Raw genomic sequence first — 27,236 nt, forward strand, 5'->3', positions numbered from 1 at the left:
GTGCGCAGGACTACCCTTTTCTTCTCACGTTTCCACCATACCCTCATCCTCCGCCTTACTCCTCTCTCTCTCTTAGCTCTCGCCACTTTTTTATTCTATGCTGCCCTCCACGTTCGCTCTCACCTTTCGCTGTGCTCATTCGCTCGGTTACGGAGTACGACGCCGACGCTCGCCGCGGGAACCGGTGCCTAAGAGCCATGCTCTAAATTTAGAAGACTTGTGTGACCTTGCAGAATCACAACTCATTTACGAGCAAAGGTGCTTTTTCCAGCATCAAAATACTCATTTTTAATGAAGCCGCACTTCGAATTGAATTGATTTCTGGGGTTTTACGTGCCAAAACCATCATTCGATTATGAGGCACGCCGCAGTGGGGGGCTCCGGATTAATTTTGACCGCCTGGTCATCTCTGACGTGTCCCCAATGCACGGGACACGGGCGTTTCTGCACTTCGTCACCATTCAAAATTGGCCGCCGATGCCGAGATTTGAGCCCGCGACTTCGTGTTTAGCAGCGCAACACCTTAGCCAGTAAACAACCACGGCGGAAGCCACACTTTAAAACGTTTCCCCATATGAATAGTTGGTTCGAAACACTGCCAGCATATAACGTCCTTGGTCGCTTGGTAAACAAGTTTTACAACTGCAGTAATTCACCCGCCCCCTCCCCCCCCCCCCCCATTTTACTTTGCGAGAAGTTTGGCCATAAGGTTCCCCTATTTTCCCCACATGCATGTGATCCTGTTAGCACTTTCAGCTTCCCCAGGGCAACAGGTTAAGTTCTGCATCATTCCTAAAGCACAGCTATAAAGCACCTGATAGCCTGTGAAGGTGACTTACTGCGAATGCCACTATTTGTCGACACACGTTGGACTTCGTTTGCACATTACCTATAACTTGCCTTTAATTTTAGACAAACTTGAACAACGTGGCTTTTATTTTTCGTCGATGACACTGGGAAATTCTGCTACGAACCTCGTAGCAGAAAGAGAAAAGAAGGGAAAGGAGAAAGGAACAGAAGGCCTAGTAATGATTTTTAATCCTTCTATTCGGACCAGGAAGGTTAAGGTTTTGTCAAAAGTTGCGCTGAACATACCCCCAAACCCCTTTGCAGCGCATATAATATTAATCTAAAATAGAGTTACTTCTAGTTATTGGTAAGCATAGCTTATAGCGGCGGTAAGACGCTTTCAAAGACGTGTTTAAATTTTTTTTTTTTGCGAAGGCGGCGTTTATTCAACCCGTACTGAACTTCGCACACACATGTTGAATGAATGAATTAATGACTGAATGAATGAATGAATGAATGAATGAATGAATGAATGAATGAATGAATGTCTTTATTTTCCATAAAACGTGTTCCACGCTGCGATTCTGGCTAAAAAGTTACGCGCAGGCAACTTGACCAGCCCAAAATCCCATGAACGGCAACAGGAGACAGCGGACGCTCACATGTGATTACACAAAAGGGTAGACATCAACTTACAAAAATGTCGGTATACAATAGGGCATACATTTTAAAAAATACAAAAAGAAGTAGTTTGTGTGCGCAAGGAAAATAATAAATTTAAAACATGAGCATGACAGGTTGGTTTAAAACAAGTTGTAGGAGAGAAAAACAGAAAAGAACTAACAAACAGAAAAAAAAACTAAACATAGCACTACGTTCAGCACACTACATACTCAGAAAAAGAAGTCATACATGTCATAGCGTATGCAGAAACGCAATAAACAAAAACAAAATTACTCTGACTGGAAGTAGTTTTCAAGCTCCGTAGGGACAGGACATCTATTTTTTGTAAGGCGAGGCTGTTTAGTAAAGTCAGAAGTGTATGTCGGAGCATTTGCTTACCGTGATTCGTTCTCGAATGCGGAATGTTCCATTGTTCACGTTCCCTTGTCATAGGCTGCAACATGTTTATGTAGACGAGCTATATTTCGGATACCGTTAACTGCGTGCTTGAGTTCCTTGCGATACGTCAGTGCCAAACGGTGCTGAAAGAGATTCTTAATTCTAAGTTAATTAAGTCTTTTGAACAGTGGCTGAGTAGGGGCATCGCAAGGCTTATTAAATATCAAGCGTATAATTTTTTTCTGCAATATAGAGAGACACTGTATATTAGTTTTGGAGGCCGTGCCCCATACTAGAGAGCAGTAATTTAAATTGCTTAAGAATAAGGCATTCTAAATTAGTATTTTTGTGTTGTGTGGAGGACTTGGGACAATTTTCCAGCCAGGAAATCGTAAGGCTGTTCCACGTCATATGGTCGTCGAAGAAGACACCGAGCGTTTGTATTGCTTTTACAATTTCTGTTTGGGAGCTCCCTATAAGCAAATCTGTTTCTAGTGTAACTTTCTTTTCTTTAGCTTGAAACAACACTGCTTTAGTTTTTCTAGCATTAATTTGAAGGCCGTTTCCAACAGACCATTCGTATCCTTTCCTTAAAACGAGGTTTGCTGTCGTTATGAGGCTATGTGCATCCTTCGATTTAAATAGTAAAGTTATTTCGTCAGCGTAGATAACATATTTTGTGATAGAATCGGCATTAACTAAATCATTGACGTAGAAATCAAACACAAGGGGTCCCAAGATGCTACCCTGTGGAAGGCTAGTCTTGACTGGCCTGACAAATGATACAGCATCGATTTGCACTTGCTGTTTTCCGTATTTCAAGTATGATGTGATTAGGTCGAAAGCTATGCCCCTTATACCACAATAAGTGAAGTTTTGCAACAGCATAACATGATTTATACTGTCAAATAGCTTAATGTAATCTATAAGTACTCCTACGGTTAAAAAACGTTCTTCAAGATTATTAAGAATAAATTCTTTCTTTTCAAAAAAGGCAATTTCCGCGGATAAATATTTGCAGAAGGCACACTGCCAACTTCCCATAACCTTTACCCACTTAATGCTAAATTTAATTTCCCTCGCATTTGTTTTTCCGCCACGGAAACGGGCTAAAATATACGTGCTCGTAAAACGCTCATCCAATTTCGGAACATTTTATGCGTAATTTATTGCAAACGCTGCAATAAATGCAACGCCTTTGAACTTTGCCTATGCATCACTGATTACCTAACCCATGATTTTGCCAAACAGAAACAAGGTACCTCGTTTAGTTCACGGAGGGCACGGGGCGAATGTCGTATAACGGATGGAAATACCGAGGTAATTCAAGATTTATTTGTCACCATATTAAATAGGTCAGTAGGATTATATTTCGCGACGCATAGCATTTAGGATGCGCGATAATTATGTTAAAGATAAAGACTGCGTAACGCAGAGTTTTTTTCGGTACATTGGGAAATGTAGCTGATAACGGTAGCATGACACTTGCGAACACCTGATTAAGAAAGTTTCTGCAAAGCTATATTTTGTGCACACGCATTCAACTTCGCATGGCGATTTGCCGTGGCCGTCCACCCATTGTTGCTAAGTTTGATCTTGGTGGCATGTATGGTAATGTCACGGCAGCGCGCAAAATTTTGCGCTGCCTGTAAAACACGCTTACACGCTCCGGAGCATATGTACACGCCGTTTATTACAAATGAGCTTTTACGTTCCCCTTGTTTTCCCGATATAAAAACAAGGTGCCACTTCGAGTTCAGCAGGAACACTGCAAAAACTAACTGCAAGCTTCAAATGACACACGAAGACAAGGAGAAAACACGAGGGTCAAGTAATTATTTGCAACGCTTGTATTTATTCCGGCAACACGAAGGTTCCACCACACATTGAACTTAAAATTCTCACTATTATTCCCAAATTTGAAGTTCTCCACTTGTAGGGTTACTTTATTACTTTGGGAAATAGAGCGAATAATTATATGACACTTCGGAAAACTTGAATAAGTAACTTTCTTCAAAGGCTAAGAGATGAAACATTTATCATTCGTCAGGCATGACATGCTTCCAACTTCAGCAAAATATATACAGAGTACTTTGCTTCGTTCACCAAGAATAGCATAGTCAAGCAGGAACAACTTACGCAAAAGTCGGGGCTATCCCGCTAAATTCCGAACGGCTGGCCACTCTAATTATGCGCCGCTCTAGAATATGTTACTAATAGGTGAGCATAACCTGTGCAAAACTCTTGTAAACAATGTCACAAATTTACTTGCGCTGTAAACTTATGTTTCAAATTTGTCCACTTTAGATCATCTAACGGATGCAGTCTACAGAACTGCGATATCTGTTTTTAGTGTACAATTACAGATTTCTAAACTTCGTGCTTTGAGTTTTTCTTTAACACTACCCACTTGCAGGAATTGTCGTAAACAGCTTCTGGCCATAAATAAAGATTCGGATATCTATTGTCACTAGAATTTAGGTTTCTCTTTCAAATGTAACAAATTTCACCGAAACTGGTCGAGCGTTTGTCTCGTTAAAGCAGTTTTTGCGTTTTAAATGTATTCTGGTAGAGAAATCAAGATCGACCCGGGCATTAAGTTGACAAAGGTAAAGTGTGAGTAAGGGCGGTTAGGACTTCAGTGTCGAAGAGAACAATGATGAGAGCGCACAAGTCAGCTAATTTAGCATAACCACTTTTCAATAATTTTTGAAGTGTCTTGAAATACAGCTAATAAGTACCACTAGGTTAGCAAGAAAGAACACATTTCATTACGTGTCCATTACGAAGCATGTCCAATCCACCTCGTGAGTACTTGCCCCATCAACAACTACAACGAGTTGAATAGCGCTAACAGGCAATTTATCATGCAACTGAAGCCTCGCGCATTGGCTGGGGAGCAAGTTCAGCTCGCCGAGTGCATTGGGCAACGTGAAAGGAGCTGAGGAGAGAAGAAACAATTATGCAGATTCAACGCACATATTGGAATTTATGTGATTCAAAGTTTCAGTTACGCGAACAATTAGTTACTCTACAACTAACGGATATGCGCATTATAATGTTTACTTTCATCCTATGAAAGGTGCAATCTCATGCAATGTATATGTTATGATCCACAAAGTTGACAGGTTTAGAACCTAATGCAGTTTTTATGTTTATGCGCTACACCACTCACAAGACACGCCGAAATGCAAACACCAATTCAGGTGGATGCACAGCATGAGATCTCTAGGCAGTGAAGTCACAAATACGAAGGCGATGTATGGCGCTTGTCGGGGGAAGAACGGGGATGACAGGTGCATGCACGGAATAGTACGATATGTACAACTCAACATTTAGAGATTCTGTACCTCTTGTGTCACATTGGCACAAATCCATTTTATAAGACTGGTCAAGAAGGGGCGGCTGGGAAAGTAGTGGTGGGCTGTTTGGTTGGCCATTATTGTTCCAAAGCCAGCGTACGTGTTGACGCATGATAGTGCTTGTGTGATTTACTGTACGTGCATGGTGTCAACAAGTGCATTGTCTTTGAAACAAGAATGGGCACGCACGCATAATGACACATACCAAATGGCTGAATCAAGAATAATCAAGTAAGTCGATGAATCCATTGATTATAATGCGATATTCCATCAGGAAATCGGTGTGCCTTAGAGACACCTATGAGACACCGACAATATATTTTCAGGTTGTATGCAGTAAATTGTTATTTTTATAAAACAGAAAAGGAATCGCTTACTGGCACTTCATTATCGGAGAGCATGCAGGTGTTTTATAAGCCGTTTTGCTGGTGTTTAAATTCCGCACATATATAACCTTCGAGTATTCATAAATATATTATAATTGTATCTGCCGAAATACCGACCAGCCTAGTAGCAGACGGCAGCCAGTAGCAGTCATACCAATATAAGGAGGGTAGGCAGAGAAAGCTTCGTTAAAATGTTACGGGTGAATACTCGCACAGAAAAGGCAAAAGAAAAGCGAAGGACGAGTTAAACAAGGCCACCATATACTCATCATCTCTATAGAGTGGTAAAAGTTACGTTATTTCATTAAGGTTTGCGTAAAATGGGGAATAAACAAAAAGAAAGTAATGCTATAGCCAGAATGAGAGAAAAAATTGCTGGTTCTCTGGTAATCGAGAGTATATGCAAGCACGAAATGGCAATCGGCAAAGTAGATTGGCTGGAGATCATACTAGCCACAGTCTTAAAGTGAGTGTAGTGCATGTTCTTAATGGCACGCCCTCACCTCCCCCCCCCCCCCATACACACACACCGCACCCCGCAATACCGTGCGCTGGGCCATGTGGATGCTGCCCAGCAAGAACAAAACCTGCTGAAGGCCGCACAACAGGCAGCGAAAGACGCCAGGGAGACAGCGCACTGCCTAGCTAGAAGACGCATGGTTATTACGTGCCAAAACCACGATTTTATTATAAGGCACGCCGTAGTGGGGGACTACGGATTAATTTTGACCACCAGGGGATCTTTAACGTGGCCCCAAAGCATGGGACATAGGCGCTTTTGCATTTCGCCTCCATCGAAATGCGGTGTCCGCCGCCAGAATTTGATCGTACTAGCCTGTTCTTAGGATCGCAACACCATAACTGCTAAGCCACCGCAGCAGGTAGAAGCACCTGAAGGATACAATGCGCAGGATGGCGCCATCTCTCGAGGAGACGCAAAACCTGCGCTGGAGAACTCGTGCGTCGCTGGCGCTCAGCGCCTGAAGATGACAAGGTAATGCACTGTATCTGGCTTTCGAACGTCGCCCTCCCCCCCCCCCCCCCCCCTATTTAAAGTGACAAATAAAACTTCAGCGTACTACAAGTTACAGCTGTAGTGATTATTTAAAGAAACGTTAGGAGGACTTCGGAAGCAATATTTTTTGTAACTTGTTTAGGAACTAACTTATTTATAGTGGTGCTGTTCAAAGGGTTGAGGACCAGAGACCGCATTTCTTTAAAGTTTGGCTGGCTACCCGAATGATCTCGTTTTGTTCTCACAACTTGCCGGGAAGTTCTCGCTTGAGTGCCCGGATAACGGCTATGGCTTCTGGCTCAAGATCGCTTGAAGGCCCCGACAACGGGAGCTTAAAGCATTTCATGTTTAAAATGGCTCACGCGCCCATAAACAGTTAAAGGAGCTAGATCGATGGGGTCCCTGGAGAACTACAAGATGCGCCTATATTCATGCTGCTAAATGTATACGTCCACAGACCATAATACAAGTGTACTCTCCGGCTCAGCCGTAACGCCAACAAGACAGGGAGACCTCACAAAAGTTGAGACAAAGCTTCTCCAGTGCCAAAGTTTGCCGCATATCCCGAGCGCGCAGTCATGACAGGTGTCTAAATTTTATTGATTGCATGCCCATGGACAACGCACATCCATCGGGCCGCATTCGTAAGTCGAGAATTTTACCGAATGTCCCACCGCTGGTCATTCTCTGTCGTTTGTTCTGAATAGGGACTCTATAAAGCGAGCGAAGCTTCGAAGCTTCCTTAACGTGAGCCATACTTCGCACGATCTTTTTTCGAGTCAATCAAGAGGCAGCGAGCCACCATTCAATATATATATATATATATATATATATATATATATATATATATATATATACATATATATATTGTGAGCATTATTCATACGCTTCATATTCTCACCTGTACATACTCATCATCACCGTTTTGGGGCCTGGTGGTGGGGCTCTGTCTCGGGAGAATAAAGAAGAGACTGGCTGCCTAAACCTCGTCTCACAAGTGGTGGAGTGTGCTGTCCGGTCCCTTCGCCCTCTCGCTCCCGGTCTCTCTCCAGCCTCACCTACGCTACATCCCTGGAGCTCCGCTCGGGTCGCCGCCTCTACCAACTGCACTCGACCATGTCGCAAGACCAGCAGACCAGTATCACGACATCCACCTTGCCGACTCCTGCGGGAACCCCTTCTTGGACAGTCACCACCACTCAAAAGGATCCACCGGCATTTGCTGGGCTTCCAGGTGACGACGTTGAAGACTGGTTGGAGCTATACGAGCGCGTGAGTGACTTTAACCACTGGAACGAATCAGCAAAACTTGCTCACGTCGCCTTCTACCTAACCGGAGTTGCGAAAACATGGTTTTACAATCATGAGCTCGATTTGGTCAACTGGAGCATCTTTAAACACCAGCTACGCCAGATTTTCGCGAACTCGTCTGTCCGCTCCGATATCGCTAAGAAGAAGCTTGCTCAGCGTGTGCAGCACTCAGGCGAGTCCTACACTTCGTACATAGAGGACGTCCTCGCCCTCTGCCACCGCGTGAACACCTCGATGGCAGAGAGTGACCGTGTACGCCACCTGCTCAAGGGTATTGGGACTGCGGCATTCAATGCTCATGTAGTGCTGAATCCCACTACCGTCGCCGACATCATCAGTACGTGTCAGCGTCTCGATGACCTTCATATGCTCCGCTTACACCCTGACACATCTGATTTCAAGGCGTCCAACGACAGCGAGCTACGTGCTTTGATTCGCTCCATCATCCGTGAGGAACTGCACGCCCAAGCTTCGTCAAACTACAGTGAACTAGAATACATTATAGTGACACGACCGGAATGGCGCGCCTGCTTTTCCCGCGGCCCGTTAGGCTCTGGAAAGCCGCTAGAGGCGCTGCCGCTCTCTTTCATATTGCGGCGCGGACGGCTGGGCTTTGCGTGGGGCACGGATAGGCATTCGTCAGCCTGCCTCTCCTGCGTTTCGCAAGACTGTTGAGAGTGGTGTGCATACGGTTGGCCTTGTGTTTTGTGCGAAGGGCCTTCTCGTGCGGACCGTGTGCCCTGTGCGTCTTCGCCGCGTGCAGCCCGCGGCATGGCGAAGAGGCGGACAGATTCACAATGCTTCGCTCCGGGCTGCCGCACGGGCTACCCAAGCGGACCCAAAGCGTCGTTGTTTGCGGCACCAAAAGACGATGAACTCCGCAAAAAGTGGGAGCGCAACCTTCACGGGAAGGATAAAGCTCTCACCGTAGACCAGCTCTCCCCGGAGACCAGCGCCCGCCTGCAGACGCTGGTCTCCAAGCAAGTCCAAGCACTAAGCAACAACTTGTTGACAAACTGCTTTACACGGGAAACTTGATTGTAGCAGAAGACCTGCTTTGGACAATGCCCCAGACAATTCATCCTGTGTAGTTACTTCCAGTGACAACAGGCTTATTTTCTACATTGCCGGGTATGTTGCCCGAAAGTGCATCGTGAAATCAGGGTGTGAGGCATGCCTCACTCGTCTCTTGATGACTAAAGAGGCTGCAGAATGCTTGAACTTGGCTTCATTCACACGAATGAGAGATAATGGCGGCCTCCTCTACCCATCAAGTGTGCTTTATACGTTTGTTGTAAATTTGGAGAATGCCTTTACTGAATGCTTTAGTCATTTGGAATTACATTCTGACAGTGTACTTGATGTTCTGGACCACATCAAGCGAAAGCAGAAGATTCAGCTTGGATGTCAAGATCATTGTGATCAAGTTGCAGCTGAGGTTACAGCATTTTATATCACAACACGCCTACATTTCTTCACAAAGAGCCTAAACCAGGCTAGCATCAAAAGGCGTGAAGGTGCGAAGCACCTTAAATTGAGCAGGTGCTAAACATTACTCGGTGCTCTTTGAATAAATCATACTTCAGCCCTGCCTTTATCGCTTTGATTTCTTCAGCATGCAGCTGCCTACCACGTGTAGAGCGTTGCGTTTACGCTGAACTGCATGCGAAAAATTTACTGGGCGATCAAGAATTTATCTGGAGGGTGAAGGTGGGCGTAAGTGAGTCGAGGGTGGGCAACCCACCAGCTAGGGTCTCCGGATCACCCTTGGAGCAGCTCAACACTGAATGAATTTGCGTGCCATTAAGAGTGTTGAGAAACTGCCCATCAAGAATGTTTGCTGCTTTTCGCTACGACGTCGTTACAAGGACGAAGATGTAAGTTTCGCAAAATCGATCATTCATTGCCCGATCATGTCTGTGGACAGCTTGTATTAGTTCAGCACAGTGTAATTGTGTCCAATTCGCACAAATGTGGAAAGGCGATCGAATGAAAATTTTTCTACCCGCAGCCGGCGATTGCCTTGTACTCGGTTGAAAATGCGGAACGCGAGGTTCGGGCTTAAATTATTTATCGGCATTTCACTACCTGAAATGTGCAAATAATAAGTAATCGCACGTGTAAGATGAGTGTGTTTAGGTAACAGCACCGATCATTTCGAAATCTGCAATTATTGCATGCGCAAAAGCCCCAGAAACCGTAGGCCGCCGCGCCAAAGCAGTATGAAAAGTCGCAGTGGCGCCATCTCGTGGCATCAATGCGAAAATGGGCCGCCTGCGCGGAGCCGTTCGTGCCACTAGAATATATTCTAGTTCACTGTAGTCAAACCCTCCTGAGGTCCATCTGACGCCTCCTGGTGGAGGCCTACGCCATATCGTGAGGGAAGAGCTAGCTGCCGTGACCTGCCCGCAATTCACGAGCCCGCACCCTATCCATACGCCAACTTACGCTCAAGTTGCCTCTATAGCGCCACCCCCCCAGCAGCCACCACAACAGGCACCTGCACCGCACATGTCCCTGAATCCTATCACTGCAAGACCATCGCCTGTTCCGTCTTATAACGCATGGAGCCCACCTCGACCGGTTTGTTACTACTGCGGCATCCGTGGCCACATTTCCAGGTTTTGCCGACGCCGTCAGCAAGATGAAAGACGTGGCTATGACGGCTTTGAGAGGGATCAGTTTTCTGGCCCTGTACCACGACGTCGGCGTTCTGACTACGTTTATTATCCACCACGTTCCCCATCTCCACAGGACTTCAACACTGCCAGTTCATCGCGTTTCCCGCGTCGTCGCTCTCCATCGCCGATGCGGCGCCCTTCTTCCCCTCTACGACCGGCTACTTCGTCCTCCGATCACCGCCCGGAAAACTAAATGGTGCAGCTTCAGGAGGGAAAGCTGCATCTGTTGGACAACGTGAAACGCCTCCGGAGCGCCCGTCAAATGTACTTTTGGTGTTTGTTGAAGGTGTCCGAATCGAAGCCTTGGTTGACACAGGTGCATCGCTTTCCGTTATTAGTGCTGACTTGTGTTCTCGATTGCGAAAAGTGAAGACACCGTATAATGGCCCTCCCCTTCGTTGTGCTAATGCAGTTCTTGTTCAGCCCTCCAGTGTTTGCACAGCGCGCGTTTTCATTGATGGCATCCTCCACCACATTCAGTTCGTCGTGCTGTCTTCGTGCACTTACGCGATGATTTTGGGATGGAACTTCCTGTCCTCCGCCTCAGCTTTAATCTCTTGCCGTCAGCGAACTATTCATATGACAGACACTGAATCTTCGTCCTCTGTTAATGATCACAGCCCGCGTTTTGTCACATCTACCGACTGTTTCATTCCCGCGGGCAATGAGCATATTCTGACGCTGACTTCCGACACTATTATTAATGGTGATGTGTTCCTTGCACCGAGTGGTTACTGCATTTCTGGTGGGCTTAGCCTTACTCCTAGCCTAGTACGGTTTCAGGACGGTAGAGCCTCAGTCTCTGTTCATAACCCTACTTCTTCGCCAGTTGTGCTCTCCCAGGGCTCTACTGTGACATGCTTTACTGACACCGAACCTCTTTCGCTGGTACCGCTTCACACCGAATTACCACCTTTGTCTACCACAACTGATTATCACACTGCTGCCGCTGCTTTAACGGCCGCGATAAATCCCGATTTGACCACTGCGCAGAAAGAAGACCTTCTGGCACTCCTGCACAAACACAGAGCCTTATTTGACGTCCACTCCAAGCTTCTGGGGCGCACTTCCGTCGCAGTACATCGCATCGAAACCGAAGGCAGTTCGGTTGTACGCCGCCGCCCGTATCGCGTGTCTTCCGCAGAACGGAAAATCATTGCGGATAACGTTGATGACATGCTCAAAAGAGACATCATTCGGCCATCCTCCAGTTCTTGGTCGTCTCCTGTCGTGCTGGTTCGCAAGAAAGACGGCTCCGTACGATTCTGCGTCGATTATCGAGCCCTTAATAAGATCACGCGCAAAGACGTATATCCGATGCCAAGAATTGACGATGCCATTGACTCCCTCCAGGGTGCAGAATATTTCTCTAGTCTAGACCTCCGATCCGGATACTGGCAAATCCCCATGCACGAAGCGGACAAGGACAAGACAGCCTTTGCAACGCCAGACGGGCTTTACGAGTTCAACGTCATGCCATTCGGTTTACGTAATGCTTCATCAGTCATTTTGCAGCCATGGCGTTGCCGCTACACAAGTTGCTCACGTCGGGCACTGCTTTCCCTTGGACAGATGAATGCGAACTTTCTTTCCAAGCCCTCAAGCAGGCATTAACCAGCGACCCTGTCCTCTGTCACTTCGATGAGAACGCACCAACTTGCTTGCACACCGACGCTAGTGGCCATGGGATCGGTGCTGTACTTTTACAGCGTGATACCACCTCACGAGAGAGAGTTGTTGCCTATGCTAGTCGCGCACTAACACCTGCGGAAACGAATTACTCGATCACAGAACAGGAATGTCTCGCAGTAGTTTGGGCGATCCAAAAATTTCGACCATACCTTTACGGACGCCATTTCACGGTCATAACCGACCACCACGCCCTATGCTGGTTGTCGTCAATCAAAAATTTGTCCGGACGACTTGGTCGCTGGGTGGTACGCTTACAAGAGTACGACTTTGACGTTGTCTACAAGTCTGGGAAAAAGCATGAAGATGCCGACGCTCTCTCTCGCTGCCCGCTGCCATTATTAGCTTCGAGTACATCTCTCCATTGCTCGCCACTTGATGATGAGACTAAGTCGTCACTCCCGTTATTACCGTTATTACCTCTCTCGGTTATTGACACGTTATCTTCCAATCGCCTCACTCACCTCGCCTCGTGTCAACGTTCTGACCCCTACTGCGACAGCATCATCCAACGCCTGTGCGGAACTACATCTGCACCAAATGCCAGATTACATCGACAACTGCGACTATTTAAGCTTGACAACGATGTGCTGTACCGCTACATATACAACTCCGACGGACACAGCTGGGTACCTATTCTTCCACGCTCGATGCGCACACTATTCCTTGAAGCCTTGCACGACGACCCATATGCTGGCCATTTGGGATTCCACAAAACATACCACCGCGTTAGGAGCCGTTTCTTTTGGCCAGGCATGTCTACCTTTGTGGCCAAGTACGTCGCTTCTTGCGTTCAGTGTCAACGGCGGAAACGACCGACTTCGCCTCCTGCTGGGCTTTTACAGCCCATCCCATGTACCGAGACACCGTTTGCCATCGTTGGGATAGACCTAGTCGGCCCTTTGCCCATAACGCCAGCGGGTCATCGATGTGTCGTGACAGCTGTTGACCAGCTTACACGTTACGCAGAGACCGCTCCTCTACGCTCTAGTTCAGCCTCCGACGTCGCCACCTTCTTTCTAGATGCCATTGTGCTGCGCCATGGTGCCCTTCGTGTAATGTTAAGCGACCGCGGCAAGACTTTCATGTCAACAATGCTCGCAGAAGTACTCGGAGCTTGCGGCACTGTTCATAAGACGACATCCGCTTATCACCCACAAACAAATGGCTTAACCGAGCGATTTCATCGCACACTAATAGATATGATATCGATGTATATCGGGCCAAACCACGACAATTGGGACAAACTTTTACCTTTCGTGACTTTTGCTCACAACACCGCTATCCAACGAACTACGGGATACTCACCTTTCTACCTAGTTTTTGGCCGTTCACCGACATTCACCATCGACGCCGCTTTCTTCAATGCTCCAATTAACATCTCAGACAGTACACCCGAACAGTTCGTTTCGAGACTTGAGGAATGCCGTCAACGTGCTCGTTTCAACACAGAAGTCAGTCAGCTAGATCGCAAGCAACGTTACGACATCTCTCGTCGCGACGTCTCCTTTCGTCCCGGAGAGGAAGTGCTCCTTTGGACGCCCATTCGTGCACCCGGTTTGTGCGAGAAGTTTGAATCCCGCTTTCTTGGACCCTATATTATAAACGACCAAACATCCCCCGTGAACTATCGCGTTACTCCCGTAGACGTTTCTTCCGACCATCGTTGTCGTGGTTCGGAGATCGTTCACGTTTCACGCCTAAAACGATTCGTTCGGCGTTCCCCTCCTGGCTAAGTCGCGGCCTGGCTGGCCGCTTGCGCGTGCGGGGAAATTAGTGTGAGCATTATTCATACGCTTCATATTCTCACCTGTACATACTCATCATCACCGTTTTGGGGCCTGGTGGTGGGGCTCTGTCTCGGGAGAATAAAGAAGAGACTGGCTGCCTAAACCTCGTCTCACAATATATATATATATATATATATATATATATATATATATATATATATATATATATATATATATATATATATATATATATATATATGTCTCTGTGTGTGCAGCAAGACGGTGTTTGTACTCACCGGGGCTGCCCCTCGAGTCGTCGTCGCCCTCCTTGTCGAGCTCGGCGTCACTCGAAGACCTGCGTCGAGAGGACGAGCCCTCGGTGCCGCTTGCCGGCGGAGACGACGAGGAGGCAGGCACCACGAGCGCCGGCGGCTGTGGCGGCGGGGTCTTCTCGCGCAGCGAGGACGTGGCCAGGTTCTGGGCCGTGAAGTTGAGGCTCCGCGCCGACTGCACGCCGCGCCCGCAGCCGTGAGGGCCGCCGGAGGCTGCTTTCACCGTAGTCACGGCCGCCAAGATGGGCGGTGCCCCCACTACCGGAGGAGGCGGCGGCAAGCCGACAGCCCGGTCGAGTGTGAACGACTTGGACACGAACTCCGTCAGCTGTTCCATGTCGGGCATCCGACGGCGCCCTATCGCTCGCGCCTTCACCGCTCTGCGGCGCTGCCCTGATGGGTAGCCGACATGCTGGGCGTATTCGGCGGAGGAACAGGAAGGCCCGCACTTGGAAGTTCCTGCGGCGACATATAGAGAACCGAATACAAATGTTGTACCTAGAAAATATGTTGCAGTTTCCAGTCATCAAGCGATTCTTTTATTAAAAGTTGAAGATGTTTGTGTGGTAAGTTGCATCGTGGCTCCAGGTAGAGGCGCACATGCACAAAAGCATGCTAGGGAGGCCACCATTTCGCAATGTCATTTGTAACGGTGAACGCTACGCTCATCTTGGCTTACATGTGTTTAGTCACTATATTAGGAGTTGATAAACGCTTACGTTCAAGGGATGTCCAGAGAATATATTAGATGCATAATTATTTTTGTAACTTTTATCATTTATTATTATCATATATCAAAGTACTGCACAAACACATTTTTTTAGTAATAAGAGGAACATAAGTTTTCAATCACGCCATATACCTACGCGTATACAACGTATGAAAATGTGCGCGATAATCTTGAAAAAAGGTATTTCTAAAACAAAAATATGGGCACACAGATCCCAAAATTTAGTGGTGATATGAAAACATTCACTGGTCACCGCATATGTTATATGAACTAGGCATTCAGAAGCTAATAGTTAACGGTACTAGCTGGATAATTCGTTCGAAGCAAAGTTTCCGTAATTCGAAAAGTTGGTTATGCTTTACTAAGTATTTTTAACCAACGGTTTCTGTGCGAATTTAAGATCAAATAAGTATCGATTACCGGACAAAGAAATTTTGTAGCATTTTTGCACTTCCGTATTAATTAGATAGGAATCCACGTGCGATCCTCAGACATTTATATTTATTTATTTATTTATTTATAATACTGCCAGTCTCTGGTTGAGACCTGAGCAGGTGGGCAATACATTCGTCAGATTTTGACAGCTATTGTATATTTGTTCACAACAGCTCTGCACAGACAATAATAATAAAATGTGAAAAACAACAAATTAGCACAAACAAGTTTCAAAAAGCACATGCAGGTTCAAATGGAAAACATGATCATAATATAATGTCTACTGTCTACACATCTCTAGTGTTTACAAAAACACGTCGTCTAGTTGGGAACAAAAAATTGGAAATGAGACTGCGTTAGTAATGGATGCGTCCAGGCAGTTACATTCTCGTGTTACTAGCGGGAAGAAAGAGTGTTTAAAGGTGTCACCGTGATATGAATACCCAGCTAGTTTGTACGCGTGCTGGTTGCTTAAGGCACGTTTGTATATCAGTGAAACATACTTCGATGAGTCGATCTTAATTGCGATATGAAGTAGCTGATAGAGGAAATTCAGTCGCGCGCGCTTTGCCCTTGTTGATAGTGTTTCAATCCCGAAAATTGCAGCTAGTTCAGTTAGAGAGTGAGTTTTTATACCTATTGTGAATGAATCCGAGTGCTTTATGCTGTATTCGTTAAAGTCGCGAAATGTTAGTTACACATTGAGGAAACCAAACTATGTTAGCATATTTTAGTACAGGTCTAATAAACGTTTTATAAGCCAAAAGTCTAGTTTGTGCTGGGGCAAGGCGAAGACAGGTTTTAAGAAAAAACAATTTCAGCAATGCAGTTGAAGCGATGTTATCGATGTGTTCGCCCCATCTAAGGTCATTTGTTAATGCAACAACTAGGTATTTGTGTTTGCTAACGAACGTTAGTGGGGCCCTATTGATTGTGTGCACAAACATTGATGCTTCTTTTTTTTTTCTGGTTGCTGAAACTGCTACAGAATTTCTTGTGTTAATCGACATCTGCCAGTTATTACACCAAGAAGCAATGTTATCTAAAGATATGTTAAGTATGGCATGGTTTTGATGGCTCCTAACTTTTCTGTAACTTATACAATCATCATCAAAGTGTTTAATGTTACAGCTGATATCTCTGGTAATGTCAATAATGAAGATGAGGAACAACAGGGGCCCAAGGACAGAGCCCTGAGGAACACCAGACGTGACTGGCAGTTTTGGATTGGACGTGTTGATATAAAACGAATTGCGAACGTTGCCGTAAGAAATCTTCTACTCAAGCCAAAATTTCTCCATCACCAATGAAACCCGAAGGTTTACGATCAGTATGGAACGGCACATGCGGTCGAAGGCTATATCGAACGTCGAGTTTGGTTGTTATTGCCAATACTTAGAGCTAGGTAATGCACAACTTCTGTTACAAACTAGGATACATAGCTCAAGAATGACACAGGGACAAGCATGAACACGGGACGAGCCCTAACTTTCAAAAAGTTTCAAAGTAAGCGCTCGTCCTGTGTTCATGCTTGTCCCTGTGTCATTCTTGAGCTACGTATCCCAGTTTGTATGTATCCCACAAACACGTCCAAACTTCTTCCCTGCTAAAGTGAACTTCTGTTAATTGTGGGCCTACTGATAATCCGCGGCGAAATCCATGCTCGTGAGGTGATAAAAAGTTATTGCGCTCTTAAAACTTAGTTGGGCGCTTTGAAATTGTATGTTCCAGTATTTTACATGCTGTGCTAGTAAGTGATATCCGCCTGAAATTTGAAACTAAAGAAGTGTGACATACTGGACAACGTACTGCATGGCAGATTGACAATGTTTACCAGACTCCTTATGAGCCCAGGTGTGCGTGTTGTACATCCTATGGTATGTGCATTCGGTTGTTTTTATTGTTTTTGTAGGATAAAAAGTTATCACTTTCTTTAACTGTTGAGTAATTTTTGATCAGCGTAAACACATACTAGTCTTCTGGTATTACTGCGTTTGGAATATTTCAAAATAAAACCCTTCTTATTGTTATGAATCGCCACGACAGAATGAAATCGCGACTTCACAGCTTTGAACAAATATAGGAGAAAAAAAAACATTTCGGTCCAGTATCTTGATTTGAAATATAATATTACGGTGATAATCACTGAACACACACATACACTAGCTTCTACTGTTTATGCGATCCGTAAGAATAAAAACAATAATAATAATAATAATAATAATAATAATAATAATAATAATAATAATAATAATAATAATAATAATAATAATAATAATAATAATAATAATAATAATAATAATAATAATAATAATAATAATAATAATAATAATAATAATAATAATAATAATAATATCAAGAATAAAGTAATATAAGAAGCACCTTACGCTACTATAGGTACGCGCACAAAGTAGGAGTTGAGAAGCCCTTTTGTACATGGGCAAACTAGTGTTACAGGCGTTTTGCTCAAGCAATTTCAACAGAAAAAATAGTGCTGCAAAACGACAATGATTAATATAAGGCACACAAGCTGCCCGCGTGTGTCTTTACTGTCCCGTTCTGTTGATGCGTTGCAAACTGTTTTTTCCCCTGAGAAACATTCCGGCAATGACACTGACACGTAGTGTTGCCACACTTTGATTTGGCTGTAAACTGTGGTCCCTCTGCAGCAGAGCCGGAATTATTTAATTAGTTTCTCGAATGAATGTCATTGTAGCCGAACGAAATTGCGCGCATATAAGGGAAGCACTATGCCTAGAGTTCCGACATGAGGTTCAACGAGTCCCGACTGAACAAGTCGGGCCTCGTCAAGCGACTCGCTTCTTTCACTTTTGGTTCTTTTACAGCGAAGCTCCATATGGCTACGGTTCCAGGAATTTTTCGTGCTTGTAGGACAACAATAAGGAAAGGTAAGCGTGGGCCGATCCTGGAGATAGTGCAATACTGCGCCGACCCGCTGCGGAGGTGAAGCAGGCTTCAAGCACTCCACCCGTAATAACAATAATAAAAAATAATACGCCGCCCACGCAGCACATTTCGCAGGATAGAGGCGGTTCTTCTTCGCCGAGCCCAGACCGGCCTACTTCTGTCGCCAGCAAGGCTACACCTCATCAACCCGCACTCATGCCCGAGCTCTCTAATTGCCCGTCCTGCCCGGCAAGAGGTGAGGCCCAACATCTGTGGAGCTCCTCTGCCTTTGACCCGATCTGAGAAAGGACACTACACTGCCTGGGCGAGAACCAACCGGGCACCCCGCAGGAGTGGCTCCACCCGCCATCGCACATCGGGCCCAAGGACTCACTCCAGCTTCGGCGTGCTTTTTTGGACTTTTTCAGGGAAAAGGAAGGGCCTGGGCGCCTCTTTGGAGAGCCGACCTCGGGACCACTCAACTTCGGGAAGAAGAGAGCACCGGTCCCCCTCCCCTACCTCATAGAGCCCCCCTTTTCTGCCGCAAGTCTCTACCTACCAAATGCAGAAATAAATGCGTTTAAAAAACAATAGTAAATGAAATAAATTAATCAAGATGCATTGTTTCAAGTCTATGGATATACTGGAATCGTTTGTGAACAACACATGGACTCACGAGCCGGAGGCGTTGCCATATACGCAAAGGACAAAATGTATCTACAACCATACAATCTTCATTTTCAAGGGGACAATGACACCGACTATGGGAATGTCTGTGCAGCACAACCGAAAGAGGAAATTGTGTCATCCACTGGGTTTATATCTCCAAGCACACCCAAGCTGAGATATCGAGAAATTCGTGACCACGCACTTTGCATGGGTTAGCGGCGATGACTCTGCCACTGTGGTCATCGCTGCAGATTTCAATGTGGGCATTTTAAAAACTACACAAGAAATAGTTCACTCAGTTTGTGCTGGGGGCATTTGGAGTGAAGTGGCACACCAATCTGAGTCCCTCAACTATTCAACAACGGTCGTGTATACTTTTAGCTTTGGCCAAGAATCTGTCTAATGTTGTCACCGAGCCAATCAGTGTATGTCAAAGTAATCACAAAGCTGCCGTCACTACCATTACCGAATGATTAATATAATACATGCACTCTTGTCTAACCATGTGTGATGCGCTGCAGCTTCATTGGTCATCCAGCTTCACAGAGTGGAATGGGTTCTCAATTTCTTTAGCACAAACAAATTAGTCCTATCCAGAGTCTTTTGAGCAAGCTCCATGCGCTTTTAATTATTTCACTGTTGTTATTACGCAAATGTCTTGAGAATAGTTGCACTAATAAATAAAAACACAAAGATTTTCTCATTGAGCAAACGAGGCGTAGCGAGATATGGCGTGTCGATAACGCGAATGACCGGAAAAGGACTTTCTTGTCATTTAGAGAGATAAAGAAACGAGTTTCTTACAAAAGTGACAGATGTAGCAGCCAAAAATAATGCGAGAGATTCGCGCTGGGTTTCCCACGAAAGGCCAAAAAAAAAAAGGATATAGCCCAGAAGTTCTGTGAAAATGTAACAGTTATTATTTATTGGAATCAAACAATTTGAACAATTCCACGGTATTGTTGATTCATTTGATATGGTATTGGAAACGTTGCCAACAGGATTGCTTCGGGGTTTTTCAAAACATTAAGTTGTATGAAAGGCAGGAAGATGTGAGGTGGAGCAAATCCTGAATATATACGGGGCCTGCAGTCATTTGCAGTAAATAAATACGCCACATAGGAAAGTAAAATATATATATATATATATATATATATATATATATATATATATAGAGAGAGAGAGAGAGAGAGAGAGAGAGAGAGAGATTAACACTTTAGTTCAAGATTCGAGCCAAGAGTACCATGGTATATTATTGACATCTGCATGTAGGCAGCAGATGCTATTTTTATGATACTACATCCGACACAGTCATGGAACATACCACATCACCTAACAGCAATCAAATGCCAGCTCCGACTGATACCTTATGTGACCAGCCGCAGTGACAAACAAGATATTCCGTGCCTGCTTCATTCAAAAACCGCCCTGATTCATTTCTTAACATAAGCGTGGTTTTCACTAACATCCGCAGCATAATTCCAAAACGTGACGAACTCGAAAGCTTCATAGACGACACCACAGCCGATATGATTTTACTAACGGAAACGTGGTTAAATAAGGACGTCGGCGACCACGAAGTTTTTCCATCCTACCCTAACTTAACAGTTTACCGACGCGATCGGCATGATAGGCGAGGGGGAGGTGTACTAATCGCCGTTAAAAACAGCTTACCGTCATCCCTGATAAATCACGACGACAACATCGAACTAACATGGGTAAGCCTGCACAGTACAATTGGCAAAATAGTGTTTGGAATCTGTTACCGTCCACCAGATAGTAACCCCTCATTTTGCAATTTCTTACGCCTCTCTTTAGAACAAATAAAAAAAGATATGCCCGCTACACCTATCTTCCTTTTTGGAGACTTTAATCATCCCAGCATCAATTGGCCACTACTTTCAGTACCCAACAGAACACCCTGTAGTGAACCCAAACAGTTTCTTGAATTAACACTAGACTTTAACCTCCACCAAGCAATAACATGCCCAACTAGGGGCGACAACACCCTGGATCTCTTATTAACATCTAGCCCGGAAAACATAAAAAATTTGACTCCGCTCCCTGGCATTAGCGACCACAACGTACTTCATATCGGCATTTCATTGCCATTAAAAAAGAAAGCCCCAACGCAAAAATTAATCACTGATTACAAGAAAGCTAACTTCGACGCATTTAACCGCGAACTTGCACTCTTCTACGAAGATTTTCGACAGTCTTACTCTGCTCGCTCGGTCAACGCCAATTGGGAATTATATAAAAACACTATGCTAAACTTAAAAAACATATATATCCCTACTATCCTTATAAATACCGACAAAAATAACCAGTGGTTTACGCAGCACCTAAAACGTCTACTTAATAAGAAAAAACGCCATTATCGGAAAGCAAAGTTAACTAATAACCACAGAGCTTGGGAAAGATACGAACTAAGCGTCAAAAAATACATCAAGGAATTGAAAGCTTCCAAAAACAAATTTTTTTCAACTGACCTCTTATCAATCCTTCAGTCCAACCCTCGTAAATTCTTCCAGATTATCTCCCCGCGTAAGCGCCAAACTCAGTTACAACTATCAGACGACGACAATGTACTAATTGACACTGAAAAATGTGCTATAGCTCTTAACAATTTCTTCACATCAGTATTTTCTCCTGCTATAAACTTCAGTTCTGACGAATTACCATGCCACTCGCTGTCCACAATGCCCGATATCCAGATCAACGCTGATGGAATAGCTGGGCTAATACAGGATCTAAAATTATCCTCCTCGGCTGGTTGCGATCAAATCAGCAGCAAATTACTTAAGAACACCAGTTCCCTGTCAAGCGCAATACTTAGCTTACTTTTCCAACAATCAATCAGTACTGGTGAAGTTCCCCACGATTGGAAAAAGGCTCAAATCATTCCCGTCCATAAATCTGGTGATCAAACAAAAGCATGTAACTATCGTCCAATTTCTCTAACCAGTATCCCCTCTAAACTGCTGGAACATATCATAGCAACCAATCTAATGCACTACCTTGAATCAATTAACTTCTTCTATTCATATCAGCATGGTTTTAGAAAACTATTATCCTGCGAAACTCAGCTCTCTGAATTCACCGATGAAATCTTACAACACATGGACAATCACCTACAAATTGACGCCATCTTATTAGACTTTTCGAAGGCCTTCGACCGCGTCCCTCACAATCACCTACTTGCCAAATTATCTACTCTTGGAATCCCCCCATCACTGATCACTTGGATCGAACATTTCTTAAAAGGACGCGTACAATACACATCCGCTAACTCTCATGACTCACACATTTCTGATGTTACATCCGGTGTCCCCCAGGGAGCAGGCTTATCCCCGCTGTTATTTTTAATCTATGTCAATGACCTGCCAAGTAACACAAAAACTAGACTGCGTCTTTTTGCTGATGACTGCGTCATCTACAACGCCATCCATAACCCTGGTGATTCCATTGACTTACAAGAAGACATAGACACTATCGTTTCATGGTGTGAAAAATGGTTCATGCCTCTTAACCTTAATAAGTGCCAATGTATGTCCTTTTCACGTAAGCGCAGCGCCACAAACTACGCGTACCACATAAGCTCAACTACAATACCACGAACAGACTGCTATAAGTATCTAGGTGTTCACTTAACATCATCATTATCATGGGTTACTCACATTGAAACAATATGCGCAAACGCCTCGCGCACACTTGGTTTCTTGCGTCGCAATCTGAAATCTGCATCGCCCGCTATAAAAAAACTTGCATATCAGACATACGTTCGGCCGAAACTGGAGTACGCATCATCTATCTGGCACCCCTCGCAAGCATATCTCACCTACGAATTAGAAGCCATTCAGAATCGTGCTGCACGCTTTATCATGTCAAACTACTCAAGTAAAACCAGCATAACTGAACTAAAACGCACACTCGATCTTCCCAGTCTCCAATCACGTCGTATCATCTCGCGTCTCTGCATGCTTCACTCTTACTACTATCACCCAATAGCCAGACACCCTCGACTACAACCCCCGCCTAGAATCTCTCCCCGCCTCAACCACAGCTGTCCTATTGCGCACATTCAATGCCGTACATCTTCGATGAGGGACTCTTTTTTTCCTAATGCAATAGCGCTGTGGAACACTCTGCCCGAAAGTATTGTTTCTTCCGCCGACCGCACGACTTTCCGTGAGAAACTAACTATCTACTACACCTAGAATGGTTCGTCTCAAATGCATTTGCTTATTGACCCCTTTTATGTAAATAATTGATAATAATTCGTTCTCACGCATAATATGTTTTTAATAGTATTTATGTACTATATATTTTGTTGTATATTATGGTTTCTTCACACTGATTTTGATGTTACTACTGCTTGCTCGGTTCCCTCCTGAGCGTTGTTTCCGTTTCTATTCGTCGTCTATCTTTCCTTCCTCTTTTCCCTCTTTAGCGTGATGAGTTCCTCATACTTTGTTTGCCCCCGCCTTATGTAATGCCTCCGGGCCTTTAAGGCTTCAATAAATGAAATGAAATGAAATCTCTAATCTATGGTGAAGGCGAGCATTAGGTTATGCCGTCCTATATCGGATACAAGAAATGTTTTGTATTGTTTTGAACAAGGTTTATGGTACTGTTATACATTCAAGAAAGATACCCGCAAACTGAAACTAAAGTGAAATAAACGGCGCGCTGGTATGTACTTTCATTATTTTTCCGGTACGAGATATCCCATTTTAAGCTAACATTCGACAAACATTATTTTTTTGTCGTTTGCAGCAAGATGACTGTGAGATTTAGGCCCTGCATATAGCAACAAAAAAATTCTATTTAGGCCCCTGCTACGCAATTTATATTTCCGTTCTGACAAATAGTTTCAGATGTACGTTGTTACAGCCATAGGAACGAAAACTGGTTACACTTTCGAGCAGAAATTTGCGTCTTTCAATGCTCCGCATGTGGACGAAGGTCTCGGTAAAAGCGAGATACACACGTTCAACTGCATAAACGTGCTTCATGTAAGAAAATATGTGTCAAAAATATTTTACCTTAACTTCGGTGTGTTGCAGTTTCAGATACCTGTCACCTAATATTTCTGGAGCACCCCGGGCAGAATATATTTATCTTTTATTTGCTAATATGTTATATTTACTGCTAAACTACCTGCACAAATGCGTCACAGTGTTTATTGTTGACAGTAAATTAGGTCCCTGTTAAGTAATTCATATTTGCATTCTGAGAGCTAGGTGTAAATATACAGCTGATTTAGTAAGAAATCAAGGTCAAGTTGGCATTAGTGCGTGCTCCCTGATGGCATCCAACTTGACGTTCAAACACTGGAACGAGAGGTTAAGTTTGCTCAGTGAGGTCAGATCGATGCCTAGTACCCCAGAACTTGAGAGCATGCTGCTGTGGCGGGGCTACGCGGAGTCTTCAGCTTTTGTTTGGTCGTCAAAGCAGAAAGAAACCCACGTCACCTTGAGTACTGCAATATCAGCGAATTCAGAGTTTTGACCAAGAGCCGATGCTCATTACCTAATGATCGTAGACAAAAGAGAAGGTACTTTTACGAGTGATTAGGGAATTCTAGCACAACTCTTAGATCAACATACGTAACAAAAGACCCCTCCGTAAGACAGAATCAAGTTAGGGACTAGCAATACCGCAACATATCTCATAAGTTATGCTCAGTCCTGCTCATCTATGAGTAAGCCATTACAGACACCGCGAAGAAAATAGAACAGGTCTTGGTCAATCGGCAACTATCAATTCCTGGTCTTTGAAGAAAGGTAGAAATAAATAATGGCATTTCAATATTCGCTTTACCGTTTGCAAGGTCTCTCTTTGCTATCAAGGCACATCTTGAGCTGCAGCTACAGCGAACTGTCTTTTATTGCCGAACCTAATATTTTCTTTTCCACCCATTTTTAAATTTCTGTATGTTTTGCAGGCTCTAAAATTTTGCGAGCGGCAAGGAACGGATCTGTGTCCTGCAGATGCTGGAAATAAACGAGTTGTTTATCGGACAAGTTTTTTCGTGGGATAGACGAAAAGATCGAAAACAATTTGTTCACGGCCTTTCTTCTTCGCCCTAGTCGGAGACATACTGACGAAACAACCACAGCGCGATGACAGCTTAGTCGTGAAAGTGAGCTGCGCTGCTATCGAGCTGCCACTTAATGAGTAAACAGAACTGTCACAGGACAAGCATGACTGTTTGTTAAGGGGCAAGATAACTTAATAAAGCTGAGGCTGGTTGATATATGTCATCAACACTGCGTGCACTTACCTATGTTCTGTCACACGGTGTACGGTGACTGCTGTTGGTCCGGAAAGAGCACTCCCTGCCGTCCGGCTTTATGTCCTCAAGCACATTGTCCGACGCAGCGTAGGCCGGCTTCCAAAAAAGTTTTCCGATCTTCCACAATGCAAGCACATAGGCTCCCAGCACAGAGTACCTTAGTGTTACGAAGAAACAAGTTCACCAGCTTTTTAGACGCTTAGCAGGAAAGAAGGCCACAGCAGTGAAAACAAATGAAAGACGAAAAATATTGCTGCAGTCGAACACGCATCAACACATCGCTATTCAGGACTTCCGCGGCTTTCCATCAGTCCAAGTGGATCGACTTCCTCTGCGGCGATGCGCATGGAAGGAAGGCCATGGACGAACGTTCGGGCAAACACGTGGTGCGACGACGTCGAAGCAAAGCCGGCCGCGGAAGCGAGTAAAGCGCCCAGGGACCGCAACTCAGCCCGCGAGGGAAACGTGTGGGACGCCTCTGTCCCGAATGAGCCGGTTCGCGGCAAACGCTTCCGTTTTTAAACTGATTACGCGAAAGGGAGGCTCGCAGGAAGGACAGGCGGGAGGGAGGGGTGGCGGACGGCGGCCGAATCGCTCGTCGGGATACGGGAGAGAAGGGGGAGCGGGAGAATCGGGAAGGCGGAGGCGCTCCGAGTGGGGAGGCGCATGCGCAGTGCTGCACCGCGGGCGGTGCAGCCAGGGATGCGCGCGCGCGCGCTAACGCCCCTTCTTCCTATCGAGTCGGGGGATTTTCGCGACGCGAACTAGCCCGCAGCAGTCGGTAGTCGGCCGCGCTCGTGGGAATGATCGCGGCAGCTATGCGCCACCGAGTGAGAAAGGCGCACCGGGAGCGTAAGGAAACGGCAAGGTGCAGGGAAGAGGGAGGTCATAGAGGGGAAGGGTAGGACACAATGCTGACTCCCGCCAGGCTTTCCGGAACGCTCTTGGCAAATTAATCCGCAAGCGATTACCACCGGCTCCCTCCCCATAGATGACGTCGCAGCTTTCCCCTTCCTCCTTTAAGAAGGGAGAGTAGAGTGGTCGCGATTTGAAATGGTCGAGCTAGACTCGGAAGCACACATGTGCTCACAAGTGTGCCGGGGATCTAGGGAGGAGACGAATAATCGGCTCTGGGAACGAATGGCTTTGTTGGCGACCCGCAGCCGAATCTTTGTTTCTAGCCGGACGTAGAAAGGGGAGCAAATCTGCCCTGGCCGGCGTCGGACGCAAGGCCGTCCCTTCACCGAGCCGGTGACAATGGTGCTGTAAGTACTTCGAGAGGGTATTAGAGCCTGCATTCAGCTTCTCTCGCGGCAGCACCACCTGAAATTTGTAAATAGGGGCAATTCCTAAGAGGCGCAAGTATATCCAGCTTGCATAAGTACATAGTGCGCGGAACGCCGATGTATTTGTCCTGTGTGAGGCCGTTGTAGATGCACATCCAGCATTAAGTGCGTGCATGCTGTAAGTGTGCAGTTTGCGCTGAATGTTCGCGTTAAGCAGGAAATTCATTGGGTAGGACAATTTCGGTGATAGTGTGTCTTCCTAGTAGGTCATTTTATGCTTGAAGTGTGTTAGAAAAACTTTTATTGCTTGCAGTCGTTTTGTCTTGCCGTCTACGACGAAACAGACATCGGAACGTGCGCCGAAAGCTATTTCTATGTAATGGGAATCAATAAAGGCAAGTTAGTATAGCTGGAATCTGGCAAGATAATCAAAGGTATTCAAGTGAGTTTCGGGAGAAGTTTTCGGGCATGCTGCTTATGTCACACGAATAGTCTTGATATTCACGTTTGTGCTGCGCGATCAACATTCACTTTGGTCTATTGCAGAGAAC

At 45.2% G+C, this 27,236-nt stretch overlaps 1 protein-coding gene across 4 annotated transcripts in view; it reads right to left on the reverse strand.

Moving 5' to 3' along the window:
* Positions 1 to 27,236, reverse strand: part of LOC135901449 (homeobox protein orthopedia-like) — a 221,348-nt gene that overhangs the window by 95,020 nt on the left and 99,092 nt on the right. For 2 of the 4 annotated variants that reach the window (XM_065431261.1, XM_065431260.1), the window contains 2 exons: positions 25,388 to 25,556; positions 14,322 to 14,816 (listed from right to left, as the gene is read on the reverse strand). In XM_065431261.1, coding sequence (XP_065287333.1) covers positions 14,322 to 14,703 — 382 coding nt within the window. In that variant the 5' untranslated portion in view covers positions 14,704 to 14,816; positions 25,388 to 25,556. The remainder of the gene's footprint in view (positions 1 to 14,321; positions 14,817 to 25,387; positions 25,557 to 27,236) is intronic. The other 2 variants (XM_065431262.1, XM_070532537.1) reach the window with 1 other exon arrangement.

The sequence above is a fragment of the Dermacentor albipictus genome, chromosome 1, assembly GCF_038994185.2.
Source record: "Dermacentor albipictus isolate Rhodes 1998 colony chromosome 1, USDA_Dalb.pri_finalv2, whole genome shotgun sequence".
NCBI classification, from domain to species: Eukaryota; Metazoa; Arthropoda; class Arachnida; order Ixodida; family Ixodidae; genus Dermacentor; species Dermacentor albipictus.